Below are 13,740 nucleotides of genomic sequence, written 5' to 3' on the forward strand. Positions count from 1 at the left end.
CCCGGCACTTCCAAACCTCCTAGGGAGGCGGGTGGATGGTTGGATGGGCACTACTTCAGAAAGCTGGCCCTGGGGGCCACTAGGACCTGGACTGGTGGGCAAGGCTGGGGTCGAAGCAGCTGGTGGCAAGGAGCAGTCACCACTTCCTGAGTGCCCGCTGCGTGCCAGCCCTGTTCCAAGTGCTTTGGTGCGTCACTTTCAATCATCACAAGGATCCTGTGCATTAGACACTATTTTTATCCCCATTCAAGGGCTGAGGACACTGAGGAGACTTCTCCCAGGTCACAGGGTCTGTGGTGATAAAAGGCGGAGCCGGGACTTGTCTCCAGGCAGTGAGGCCCAAGCCCAAGGGCCCGACCTCCAGGCCATGCTGCCCTCGACCTGGTCCAGGCCAGAGGTGATGAACTTGGCCACACCCAGGGGGGGCATGGCAGACTGAGAAGGACGGGCCAGAGGCCAAGACAGGATGCTGACTCCCAGGCATCCCGCCAGCAGCCTCCCAGCCTGGGTGTCCTCGGCCGCCCGGCCCCACCACCCTGCCCTGGGCTGGCCGTGCTCTCCCGTGCCTAGCCCGGCTGACAGGAAAACAGATCTGTTGTTGTTCCTAGTGGGGTTGAATTCATCGTCTCCGGCTCTGTTTCTCTTCACATGCCCTCCTTCCTCTTCTCTCCAGCCTCGCCAAATTCGGTGTTTAAAAATAATCCTCAATCTGGGAACAGCAGTCCCCGCCTGACCCGAGGGGTGTGCGGCGGCTACGTGCCTGACTGGCGGCTCTGGAACCGGTCAGAACTCAGGGGCAGTCCTACTCACCGAGAATTTCTTCCAGTTATTTGAGTTTTATTGTTGGCCACAGGCTAGCAACGTGGGCAGTTTACCAACTTTCAGATTAATCTGTCTGTGGCAACTGTGCTTTCTGGGGGGGTCTCAGGAGGCCCTGGAGCTCCTGCAGTGCCGGGAGGGGGAGCAGCCGGGGGGAGGCTGGGCTGGCTTCCTGTCTGAGCTGCGAGGTGGCCGTGCGACTGAGGCAAGCACTTCCCTGTTCTGATCCGCACTGTCGCTCTTTACGAGATGCGGGTGTCATGATCTGCCTGACTGGTGGGGGGTTACCTGAGATAAGTCGGTGAAAAGCCGGACCCGGGGCAGCAGCTGGGCAGGCAGAGCTGGGCATGGGGCAGGGGCTCAGCCTTTCAGCCCCACCCCCACCCCGGGCTGGAGGGGCTTCCCGCGGACTGTGGGGGTCCCGGGTGGTGGGACCCGATGGGGGTGACACGCCCTCCCCAGCTGGGCTGCAGAGCCCACGCAGGGCCTGAGGTGATGGCTTCAGCCTTGAGAATGCTGGCGCATTGCTCCCGCGCCCCCGAGGCCAGGTGTGGCGTGGAAACCTAACAAGGGGCACAGCCGCTGCGGCCCCTGAGGCTGCGGAGCTCCCAGAGCAGCGGTCCGACCCTGCTGGGGGTGGCATGGCTGGCTTCTGAGCTTTGCTGTCTTGGGTCGTTAGAAATGGAATTTTTATGCAACTTTCCGGGTGACACACAGTGGGGTTTCCTTCTGCAGATTCAGCCTCAGTTCCGGCATCTGAGCTGCCCCGGACAGCCCGGAGAGGCAGGGTAGGGCGGTGTTGCGGACCCTCCGCAGTGGAGGCGGTCCCCCTGTCACCCAGAGCCCCCCTACTCTGACCTTTGTCCAGCGCATGGGCTGTTGCTTCCACTGCCCTTTGCCTGATCCCCAGGCAGCCTCAGGTAGGGGTGCAGGCCCTGGAGACTGAGCAGACCAGCAGTGCCTGCTGGACAGGGGACAGAATTACATCCCGGCAGGGAATACCTGCGGTGTGCTGGACCCCCGTACCCACAGCAGGCCCTGAAGCCACTGTTGCTTCAGTGCTCCTAGACAGACCCAGGGCCGAGGCCGGTGTTGGCCAGGCTGGGATTCATCACCAGGCTGTAGGACTCTGGACCCCAAGCCCCACGGCCATGGCCCCCCCTGGCCAGGCCTGGCCCAGGACCCTCGTGGCCTGATAGAGGAAAGCATGGGAGCCAATCACACTGGTGGGGCTGGTGGGTGCCATTGCCCAGCGCACCTCGAGGGCAGGGATTCCCTTCCTCCCTATCTTAGACCCCAGCTGAGACCCAGGTCCAGAGTGGGGTCAGTGGCTGGTGCTGAGACAGCGAGCGCACCGCTGGGAGGGGCGCTGGGCAGGACGTGCCTCTGCGGGTGGACTGGCGTCTGCAGCTGATAGAAGCAAAGCTGGCCTCCGGAGCCACTCCCAAGGGGCTGCAGGGTTTGAACTTAGGGGAGAGGAAGACACTCCGGTGTGAGTTGACAGCTTCTCCCAGATATGCAGGGCTTTTGGGGAGCAGGAGCAGCAGGTGGAGGGCTGGCACGAGGCAGAGGGGGACCTCCCCACCCCAGCCCCTACGTCCATTCAACAAACCCATCAGCTCTCAGACCTGAGCCCTGGCTCTGGAAGCAGGGCAGCCCATCCCCTGCAGGGCCCGGAGGGCCTGGAGGCTGGAGACCTGTTTCAGCTCTCAGGGGCCTTGGCGGCCCCCTGTGTAGAATGGAGCCGTGGAGAGGGGTCATCTCAGGGGGCCTGTCCCTCCCCACCCCCCACAGCATACTTCCCAGGGTCAAGCCTTAGGTTTCCCAGGTGTGAAATCCTTTCCTAAGCACTTTCAAATGCTTTAATCTCCTTCATCCTCCCAGAAGGGCCCTGAGGGAGGTGGAGAGGAGGCCCAGGCTCAGAGCAATTAAGCAGTTCACAGCCTGGGAGCAGAGCCTGTCTCACAGTGGGAGCCGGGAGGCCTGGCTGGGGACACAGGAGGGCCCCTTCTCCAGGCTGGCCCCGATGAGGTCACCATGAGCAATCACTGAAAATCTATTAAGGCATTCACCCTCACCTTGCAGCCATGCCACCCCCTTGCTGACTGTGGCTCAGATTTCAGAACAGAGCCTGGCACCCTTGGTACCACCGCACTGCCTGGACAGGGTGAGAAGACTGAGACCCCCCCGGGGCCCCGAGAACAGGGGCCAGGCCTGCCTCCTCGTCTGAAGCTTCTAGCCTCTGGGGCGCCCCCTGCGGTTTCCTGCTCTGCCTGCCGCACTAAGCAGGATGTAGAGGTGCTGGCATCCCCCTGCTCTCCCTGACCAGGTCGTGAGCCTTGCGGGTGAGGACAAGCAGCTTGTCGGTGGCCCCTGGGGGTCCAACCCGGGGCCGGGCCCAGAGCAGGGGCCCCAGGACAGTCTGGGAAGCCAGAGAGGCTGGTCCCTGGGGCTGCAAATGTGCTTTCCGGCTGGGAGGGCCCCAGGGTCTCCCCTGGAGTAGGAGGTGGCATCTCCAGGCCTCCCCATCCCCATGTCACATGCCGCTCCCAGGTGGGCAGCGGAGCATCCTTCACACCTCAGGACACCCCAGCCTTCCAGGAGCAGTGCCCGCGTGAGGGGTGCAGCGATGGCCTGGGGCTGCTGGAACAAAGCACCACAAACTGGGGGGCTGCTCCCCAGGACTGGAGGCCTGACTGTGCGCCCAGCATGCTGGCAGTGCCGCTTCCTCCTGGGCGCTGGTCAGGGGATGTGTTCTAGGCCTCTCCCCTAGTGTCTTGGGGTTCGCTGGTGGTCTCTGGGGCTCACTGGCTTGTAGGCACATCACCCTGATCTTCGCCTTTGCCTTCCCGTGGGGTTCTCCCTGTGTGTGTGTCTCTATGGTCAGATTCCCCCCTTTTATAAGGCCCCCAGTCATGTTGGATTGAGGCCCACCCTACTCCAGATGACCTCGTCTTAACTGCTCACATCTGCAATGACCCTATTTCTAAATAAGGTCCCACCTGAGGAACTGGGGATTAGGACTCCAACATATGAATTTGGGGGGACACAATTCATAGACTAACGGGGTGCCCCAAAGGAAGAGTGGTGTGCAGGACCTCTTTGGCCCAGAGCCTGGCACATAGGCGCTCAGCAAACTAATTCCTGTCCTGTGTCTCTTCCCCTCCCCTGGCCACCCCTAGCTCTCCGTGCATGGTGGGGCTCTGGGAGGGCCACACCGTCTACACAGAGGACACGGTGGCCTTGTGCCCAGCCTCCATTTCCAAACCCCTGCAGGCAGGGGGTGATGATGGTGAGGTCCCCTGTCTCCTCAGGTTTGAACTAGGCTTCAACAGCCTGATGTAAAGTGTCCACAGGGGCCTAGGCCCTGCCTCAGGCGGCTTTGTACCACACCCACTCCCGCTGACCCCTGCCAGCCTCCTGGCTGCTCCCCACTCGGGGCCTCTGCACTTGCTGCCCCTATTCTGCAACCCTCTTCCTCCAGAAGCCCAAATGGCTCCCGCCTGCCTCCCTCAAGTCAGCGCCGGTGTCCCCTCTGCATTGAGGCCCTCCCTGACTGCCCTGTGCAGGCCGGCTCCCCACACCACCACCCCCAACTCCCCACCACCCCACATATCTTATATTGTTCCCCGCATAGATTTTTTTTTATCGTGGTAAAATCTACAGAACATAAAACTTGACCATTTTAACCATTTTTAGTGTGCAGTTCAGTGGCATTAAATCCATTCGCACCGTTGTGAGGCCATCCCTACCATCCTCTCCAGAACGTTCTCATCTTCCCAAACTGAAGCTCTGTCCCCATTTAACTCTCACTCCCCAGCCCCCTGCCCCGGCCCCGGGAGACCCCCCTTCTACTTTCCATGTCTATGAATCTGGCTCCTCCAGGGACCTCATCTGAGTGGGGTCACACAGGGTTTGTCCCGGGTCTGGCCTGTCTCACTGAGCGCCACGTCCGCAGGTCCATCCGTGCTGTAGTGTGTCAGGATTCCCTTCCTGGAGGCTGGATCCCACTCCACTGTAAGCAGAGACATTGTGTTTATTCATCCCCCCATCGATGGGCACTTAGGGTGCCTCCACCCGTCAGCCATCTGGTTCATGCTGCCTGAACATGGGTGTGCAAATATCTGTTTGAATCCCCACTTTCAGTTCTTCAGGGTGGATCCCCAGGAGCCTCATAGCATCTTCAATACTCATCTGTTTGTTTGTGTGCCCTCGGCCTTCCTCACTAGAATGCAAGCCGGGGCAGGGAACACTTCTATGTAGTTCACTGCTCTGTCCCTATTGCCTGGCAGGTGCCCAGCTCGATGCAGACTAGTGGAGGGCTTAATGGGAATCTCTGGGAGGGAGAACTGGGTCCTGCAAACCCCAGAGGTGCTCGAGCTCCCGTCAGATCTCCGCACGCCAGCTGGCTATTCTCATTCCTCTGCACTCCGGGCACCTGCCTGCCGGCCTCAGCCCCTGGTTATTTCCACCACCTGAGCCATGCGTCCTCCTCTGATTAAGTCTCATTTTACCATGAAAAGAAAAGGAGATGACGGTTGACTGGTGAGGGAAGGTCATTCATTCCAGAGAGGAAATTGGATGGCGGCATTGCCCTCCTCCACGGCCCAGCCCTGCTCCCAGCACGCTCGCTTCCCAGCCGCACCCGCGCGGCCCCGCTGAGCGCAGCAGAGCCAGTGTCTGCACCCACAGGCCAGGCAGCCCACACCCGGCCTCCCGGACCTCGTTACAGGCAGCTCTCGTCGGATCAATGCAAGCCGAATGATGACCAGTTGTGGCCAGCAGTCCCTGCTAGTGCTCACCGTCCTCTCGTTGCTGATTTCTGCAGGTAGAACCCTGTGGGTGCTCAGAGGGAGGGGGCCGGGGGTGTGGGTGGTCCCTTCCTAGGGTTGGTGCTGGTCCAGCTGGGGTCCTGGGAGCTGGCAGGGGTGTGCCCCCAGTCCCCTGCCCCACTGGTATCCCCCGTGTGAGGACCTAATGATCAGCTCAGTGAGAACCTACTGTGTGCCGTGTCCCACGTGCCTGCCACAGGAGCTCAGCCAAGGGTCCTGAGGGTGCTGTGGGGTGAGCAGTAGCTGCCAGCGCACCTGGAGAAGCCATGAATGAATTCGCTCTCCACCCCTGAACGTCAAAGTCAGGCAATGCAGTAGTCACCCCACTGTATCAATGGGGAAACTGAGGCTTGCAGAGGAAGTGGTCTAGCCTGAGGCCACACAGCCAGTGCAGGGGCTGGGGTTCTAACCCCAGCAGGAGAATGCTGGGGCCCACCTCCCAGTCCCTGTCTGGCCTCCTGGCCTCTCCCCCCTACCCAGCGGGTGGGCTCTCACTCTCCAGTTTACACCAACCGGCATACAGCAAGGCCTTGAGCTGCTGAAACTAAAGCTGACGGGCCAGGCAAGCCCCGCCCTTCCTGACAGCAGGAGCGGCCCAGCCCAACGGGCCCTGGCGGCCTCAGCCCCGGCCTGAGCAAAGCACCTACTCCATCCCCGGCTCTCTGCCCTCTCCCTTATTCACTTCCTTATGCCCTCTTGCTCTGGCAGAGCTGTTGACACCCGCCGGTGGCTTCATGCCCTTGCCCCTTTGCTGAGAGGGGCGGCTCAGAGGAAGTCCGTGAAAGGCTCTGGGGGCAGAGGGGGCTCCCAGGACAACAGCCAATGCCAGGCCAAGTCCAGGGGTCCTGGGGCCATCTGCTGAGCTCCTTCCCGGCACAGTTCCTGTGCTTCCTCTCTGCCCCCCGGGGAGAGGAGCTCCTCACCCATCTACAAATGAGGAGACAGACTCAGAGAAGGTCTGTGACCTGCTGGAAGCCACAGTCAACAGGCACAGTCACATAGCTGTTAAATGACAGCCATCCAGACCAGGACTGGGCTCTGAGTTGCCCCCTGACCCTGTGCCTCCGATTTAAAAGACCTGCTCAGGGGCCAAGAAACTGCATTTGTGACAAGTCGCCGGGGAATGGCGATGTGGCAGGTCAGGGGCCTCATGTTGAGACCACTGCTCCAAGCCCCAGATTCTCCTCTGTACTGTGGGAGTGCCTACTGAGAGACCCCTGTCTCCCCATAAGAGGGTCCTCTGTTTCCTAAGGTCAAGGCTAAGCAGGGGCCCTGGAGAGCCCCCCCAGACTCCTGAAACGCCAGGACCCTTCTCCTGAGGTGGCCACGCCCATCCCTTCAGAAGGGGGTGCTGCACTTTGGGGAAGGGGCGCAGGATTTCAGCAGGCCATCAACCCAGCGCGGCACTCAGGCACGAGGCCCGCCCGCTCAGCGGCCGGCGCAGCCCAGCTGGGACTCCCCTTCGGTGGCCCAGGCACAGGAGCCGCGTGGGCTGTGGTCTAATAACTTCTCAGCAGACACAGAGCTTACGATTCGTGCTAGGAGCTTTTGCAAAACCATCAGTGCCTTTGTGGCTGGAGGAATGTATTCAGCCAACGAAGCCCCTTTCCAGCCATACAAATTAGAGACAGCCATCCCTTTTATGAAGATAACTAATTAAGCTGGAGACAGCGGGCTCCAGGTTTTTTTCCATTGTTATATTTGTTAAAGCTCTCGCTCCAGTTTATCACCACCAGCACAAGTGGTAAATACCATCCTGGGTTTGCAGGCACATTCATGGCAGAATACGGGCCTCCCTCCTGAGCTGGGTCCAAGGCCAGGGTGCCCCGCTGTGAGGTGAAGGCGACCAGGGCAGACCCTTGGGGACCTTCAGGTTTAGGGCACTGGTTTAGTAGGAAGCAAGGTACAAAGGGGACTGTGCTTTCTCCACGAGGGGGACCAATTCTTGCGCACACACCCCCACTCAACCCCCAGGCCTGCCTGGGCATGTGGTTGGGTCCACCCCCAGTCCACAGAGTAACAGGTTATTACAGCTGGTGGAGGAGGAGTGGAGAGAGCTGGGACTTTGAATCTAGGCAGGCGTGGGCTGGTTCCCCATCCCACCTCTACTTCCCAGCTCAGGCAGGTCACCATTTCTTCCTCTGTAAAATGGGGTCCCAGATCTGCCTGCTAAGGTGGCCGAGTGGATTAAATGGGATTGAGCCTGTGAAGCACATAGTAGGCACTCATTTAAGGTTGTTTCCTAATTGAGTGCCTGCTGTATGCAGAGCTCTTGGAAGGGATCCACATTAAGACACAGCCCTGCCTGCAAGGAGCCCCATGGGGGATACAGTGTAAGCAGGGCTGTCACTGAGGGGGCCTGGGAGGTGGCAGGAGCCCAGAGCTGGCTTCCTCGAAGAGGTGAGGCTTGCACAGGACTACAACGGCTTCCCAGGGAGGAAAGAGACTAGCAGTACCCTAGAGCAGCCAGCCAAGCCCACCCCTTGCCCTAGGACTCTCACAGGACACCTGGGCTTGGGGAGGGGCTCTCCCAGCAAGCCTGGTGACTCTGTTTTCTAGTCTTGTCTGCGCATTTCCGGGTCTGTGAGCCATACACGGACCACAAAGGCCGCTACCACTTCGGCTTCCACTGCCCCCGGCTGTCGGACAACAAAACCTTCATCCTCTGCTGTCACCATAACAACACGGTTTTCAAATACTGCTGCAACGAGACAGAGTTCCAGGCGGTGATGCAGGCGAACCTCACGGCTGGCTCCGAGGGCTACATGCACAAGTAAGTACCACGCTGGGGCTGCAGTCCTGCTGCCTTGGGCCCCTTGGGGCAGCTTCCGGGCAACCAGCACAACGGGGAACATGATCCTACTGCCTGGGGCTGCTGCACGTCAAGGATGTGGAAGGCTTTCGGGTATGGAAGGAGCTTGGGCCTGGAATCCACAGGCCGAGGTCCTCCTTCATTCTTTATTTGTTCAACAAATAACTGATTGACACACCTGACCCAGAGATTAATCCCACGAAGCCCCTTCCCTTAAGGTGATTGAAATACTGGCGACTAGGGCTTTAAATGAAGGTATCATGAGTACAAAGAAAGAGGAGTTTTCTGGCAAAAAAAAAGCAGTGAGAATATGCTTAGTAAAGTCGTGGAGGATTGAAACAGCATGCATTTCTCTTATTATGGGTGAAACTGAGCATCTATTCCGATGTTTCAGAGCCATTTATACTTTACCGTGATCTAGCTGTGTATGCCCTTTGCCATTTTCCTTTGAAGTTTTGGGCTTTTTCTTATTTATTTATAGGAACTCTTTATATATAAAAGAAATATGAGTTGCAAAGATTTTCTCAGTGTGTCTTTGAATTTGTGATGCTTTTTCCTCATGTTAAATTTTCAGTTCTTACCTAACCGATCTGTAGCCTTTTTTTTTTGTTTTTCTTTCATGTCTTCTGGGTTTTATATCATACTGAGAAAGGTTGTCTTTACTCTGAGAGCTGTAGAAATTCCCTCATGTTTTCTTTTAGGTCTTAAGTTTTTGTCTTCAAATCTTTGATCTGTCAGGAATTGACTTGGATGTAAGTTTTGAGGTAGGAATCCAACTTTTTTTTTTCCAAATGGGTAGCCAGTTGTCCCAATACACATTGAATTGCCCATCTTTCTCCTAGTGATGGGAAATGTAAACCTTTCACATACTATAATACACTGAATCTGAGTATCTGGTAGATTGTGATACTTTCTCATGACCTTCACTGCTCCCCCATATGCTAGTATCTCACTGTGTTAATGATTGTGGCTTTTAACACATTCTAATGTCTTCTTAGTCTATTCCCCCTAGCTTGTTTGTCAGATGAGCTTTAGAATTAGCCTGTATAGTCCCCCTGCCCCACCCCAAAAATCCAATTATTTTTTACTGAGATTTCGGTTGAATTTGCAGATTAAGGACAAAGCACTTTCCATGATGTTGAATATTCATACCCAAGAACACGGTATAGGCAGTGCGCAACATATGATGGTTCAACTTTGGATTTTTCAACTTTACAATGGTGCAAAAACGATACACATTCAATAGAAACCATACTTTAAGTTTTGAATGTTGATCTTTTTCCAGGCTAACAATGTATGTACAATCCTGTCTTGTGATGCTGGGCATCAAGTGAGCCACAGCTCTTGGTCAGCCACACAAACATGAGGATCAACAACCGACACACTGACCAGCATTCTGTCTTTCACTTTCAGTACAGCATGCAATAAATTTCATCAGATATTCAACACTTTATTGTAAATGTATGCTTTGTGTTAGATGATTTTGCCCAACTGCAGGCTAATGTGAGTGTTCTGAGCACATTTGTCAGCTAGGCTAAGCTCTGCTGTTCAGTAGGTTAGGTGTACTAAATACATTTTTGACATGATATTTTCAATTTATGATGGGTTTATTGGGTTGTAACCCATCTTAAGTTGAGGAAAATCTGTATTCCCATTTGCTCAAATTTTCATTCACAATATTTTGGAGTTTTCTTCATATATATATTGTACATATCTTTTGCATTTATTCCTACTTATTTCTTTTCATGCTGCTACTATAAGTAGGTCTTTTCTTTCATTATATCTTCTAAATGACTATTGTTTAGATGATAAGACCTAATGATTTCTAAATCTGAATTTCATATTCAGCCACCTTACTGAAATTTCTTACCTTTGTAATACTTTTTCTATTGATTCTTTTAAGTTTCCAATTATGCAATTTACAAACAATGATAATTTTATGCCCCATTTTCCAATTATCGTTCCTGACTTCTTTTTCTTGTCCAGTCATGTTGGCGAGTACCTCTAAAACTGTCAAGCATTTAAAATTGTCAGGCATTCTTATCTTCATCCTGATATCAATGGGTAAGCTGCACATATTTTCTCAATAGGCCTGAGTCTCACTCTTGGAGTGGATATGCTCTTTTCATGGTATGGAAAAAAATCCACTTGGAAGGATTGAGGCTTAAATACTTTGCCACCAGTGCCATGCTCAGGGGGAAGCCACTTCTTCCCTTTGGTCAGGCAGGAGGTGCAAACTCCTTGACTATCATGCAAATCTCCCTCTTCCAACTGAGGTCTGCCCCCAGCCTGCCTTCCTCAAATGCACGGGTGCTTCCCCTGAATATCTTGCCATCTGCTCAGGCCTTAGAATAGTTCCGTGTGTGAAGTCATTCAGCAAGCCCTGTCCATCACAAGGGCTGGAATCGGGCCTGGAATCTGACCCAAGCCTTTCATAAGACCAAGGATTGATTCCCTGAAGGAGGAGGGCAGTGCCAGGCCTGGGGTTAGGACCCCTAAGTGTTATAGTTGCCGGCTGAGAGCCAGACAGAAGACAGGCTTGGCAAGGCAGCTAGACTTTTCCAGGGTTCTGGCGAGTGGTGTCTGGAATCCTCCTTCTGAAGCCCACAGGTTTCTATAATCTGCACATTTACACAGGATTTCACACAGAAGACTCCATCATTTCAGCACAGGGGGGCCTGGCTGCTGCTGTTTAAGAGTTGGACCACAAAACAAAGCCCTCCCCTGGGGAGGAATGGGAATATTGAAGAAGTTTAGCTTAGTTCTCATTGTTGAACCTCAGAAAGCATTTATGGAGCGTGCAGGCTGGGACGGGCTCTGTGCTCAATTCTCTCCTTGCCGTATCGCTGGAGTCACCAGGCAGCCCACACTTAGCCCACTTCACACACGAGGAAAATGAGGTGTGGAGACACTGAGTAACTTGCCTGATGAGGCAGCCAATCTGTGGCGGAGCCAAGAGCCATTTCGGTCTGGAGACGGCTTTAATCATCTAGGGCTTCCACCGACGGAGGCAGACCTGAGGCCGAGCTCCTAGAGCCGAGATCCCTTTGACACCTGGGCCAGTCCTTCTCTGTGGGTCGGCCCTGTGCACCGTGGGATGCCAGCCCTCTGCCCCACTGGGTGCTGGTAGCACCCCTCTCCACCAGCTGGCTGTGACAACCTACCATGTCTCCTGACGTTTCCAACTGTGGGCTGCAGGACTGCCCCAGCTGAGGGCCCCCGCTCTGGAGGGATTCCTCCTTGATATTCTCTACCAAGTTTCCTGCCAGCCTCCCCCCTTCCCACAGCTGTGGACCGAGGCCCAGAGAGGGAGGCTGCCCGCCGCAGAGGAACTGGGCTCTGCCCCTCCCACTGGCGGTGCTGCTCACAGATGGGGGATGGTGCCAGGTTTTCCTGCATCCAAATGTTTTTAAGAAGGTGGGACCCACAGGGTCCAGAGGAAAGAGCGTTTCTGTGCAGAGTTCTCTGCAGCTCGAGCATGAAGTGCAAGGGGAGCCATGGGGAGAGGCAGGCAGGTCTCAGTGGGGCAGGGGCCTCCCGGGCTGGGGGCTTGGACTTTCTCCTGCGGGTGGCAGGGGCCCTGAGGGCTTCCAGCTTGGTTTGTGTTCATGGACACTGCATGGCACACAGACTGAGAACACCACAGAAGCCATGCTGGTGCCCTGGGCGGGGCTGGGGCCCCACTGAGGGAAGGGGCCAGGCCACCCAGGAGACGACCAATCCAGAGCTCAGCTCGGAGGCCCTCGAGCCCCTGCCCAGCTGCCTGAGCTCGGGACTGCAGGGAGAAGGCCTGAGCCCAGGTTGTCAGACCAGGGCCTTACATCCGGCTGGAGCCTGTGGCAGAGAAGGGACTGGAGCTACCGCAGTGGGAGGACAGGGCAGGGCAGGGGGTGGGGCAGACATCCCAGAGCTACAGTCCCAGCCTGAGGGATGCAGGGGCCTTTGTTCTACCCACTGGGCTCTGCCCCCACCCCATACCCCACCGGGTGCACCTAGAAAGCCAGGGCTTGTCTGATGCTGAGGAATGCACCAGATCTTAGCCAGGAGGCCAGGTACTAGCAGGGACATGTTAGTGCCCACTAGCAGCCTGTCCAGATGGACCAGGGAAGCCATGGCCCCCATCAGGGCTTTATGAAGATGCACACAGTCCATTAGCAGCAAGGGCTGCCTGGTGCCTGTTCTCGCCCACCCTGCCAGTGAATCAGCCGGGAGGTGGGGCTGGTGACAGGGTAAAGGAGGGTGCCTCTGATGACTTATTTGTGTTTTTCTGGGGGAACAGAGTGCTTTGTTTTGGTTCTGGCTGCCTGGCAAAAAGGCAGGCGGAGTGAGGGAAGCAGCCTTCCCAAGCCCACTGCCATGGCAAGATGCCACTTTCAGCCACACAGGCAGAGAGGCCCTGGGTGCTCAGAAGTGTGCTGTCCCCCTTCCCTTGCCAGGTTCTGGGCAGGTCACTAGCAGCAGTGACCCAGATCCAGGGAGGGCCCCAGGCAAGCAGCGGGAACACCCATCCAGGGCACAGGGTTGGATGGGGCCTGCGAGCCGGTGGTCAGCTCTCTTTGGGGACAGGTGGCACGGAGTGGAGTCTTGTGCAATGTGTGGCATTTGTTTAGCAGGCAGAAGGGCTGCAGCAGGTGGGAGAGAAATTCCAGGAAAGCAGAAGGTTCCTCAAAGGCCTCCAAGTGTGGAGGGGATGAATTTTCATTCTTCCTGTGGCTGTACATGAAACCTCTTTCCCCCAAAGCTTCCCTTCTCCCAGTGCCCAGACGTGTCACAGCCACGCCGATGGCTGACACATGGCGGTCAGCTGGCTGGGAGGGCCTGAGAGCCCCAGGTTCCTGGCTTCCCCCACCTGGGTCCTGTGCTGCAGGCCTCACGTCACTGCCCAGCATGCCTCAAGCTCTGGCTCCAGCCGCTGAGTGGGGTCAGAAATTTCCAGATGTTCTTGTCAGCTCTTCAACCCCATGAGGCCCTGTCAGGCATAAAACCTGCACACACACCTCTCTCACCTCTCCTCCATGTGGGGAAGTAATCCGTGAAGTAGGTTGCACCAGCCCCATTGCACCAGGGCTGAGGCTCAGAGATGGTGAAAACTTACCTGTAGTCACACAGCACACAAGTGGCAGAGCAGGAGATTGGTGTATCAGTCATCTGGGCTCAGCTGCTGAGGTAACAAGCAGCCCCAAAGCCCAGGGCTCCAGACACAAAGGCTTGTTTTTGATTCTTACTCCACGCCCTTCTCGGGCCACCACGGCTCTGTGCGTGGAGCATGCTGTGACC

At 56.2% G+C, this 13,740-nt stretch overlaps 1 protein-coding gene across 4 annotated transcripts in view; it reads left to right on the forward strand.

Moving 5' to 3' along the window:
* SHISAL1 (shisa like 1) overlaps nucleotides 1–13,740 on the forward strand; it is a 128,117-nt gene that overhangs the window by 78,382 nt on the left and 35,995 nt on the right. For all 4 annotated transcript variants that reach the window (XM_036931313.2, XM_036931315.2, XM_036931316.2 and 1 more), the window contains exons 2-3: nucleotides 5,552–5,647; nucleotides 8,211–8,424. In XM_036931313.2, the coding sequence (XP_036787208.2) occupies nucleotides 5,552–5,647; nucleotides 8,211–8,424 (310 nt within the window). The remainder of the gene's footprint in view (nucleotides 1–5,551; nucleotides 5,648–8,210; nucleotides 8,425–13,740) is intronic.

The sequence above is a fragment of the Manis pentadactyla genome, chromosome 10 (genome assembly GCF_030020395.1).
Source record: "Manis pentadactyla isolate mManPen7 chromosome 10, mManPen7.hap1, whole genome shotgun sequence".
Classification (NCBI taxonomy): Eukaryota; Metazoa; Chordata; class Mammalia; order Pholidota; family Manidae; genus Manis; species Manis pentadactyla.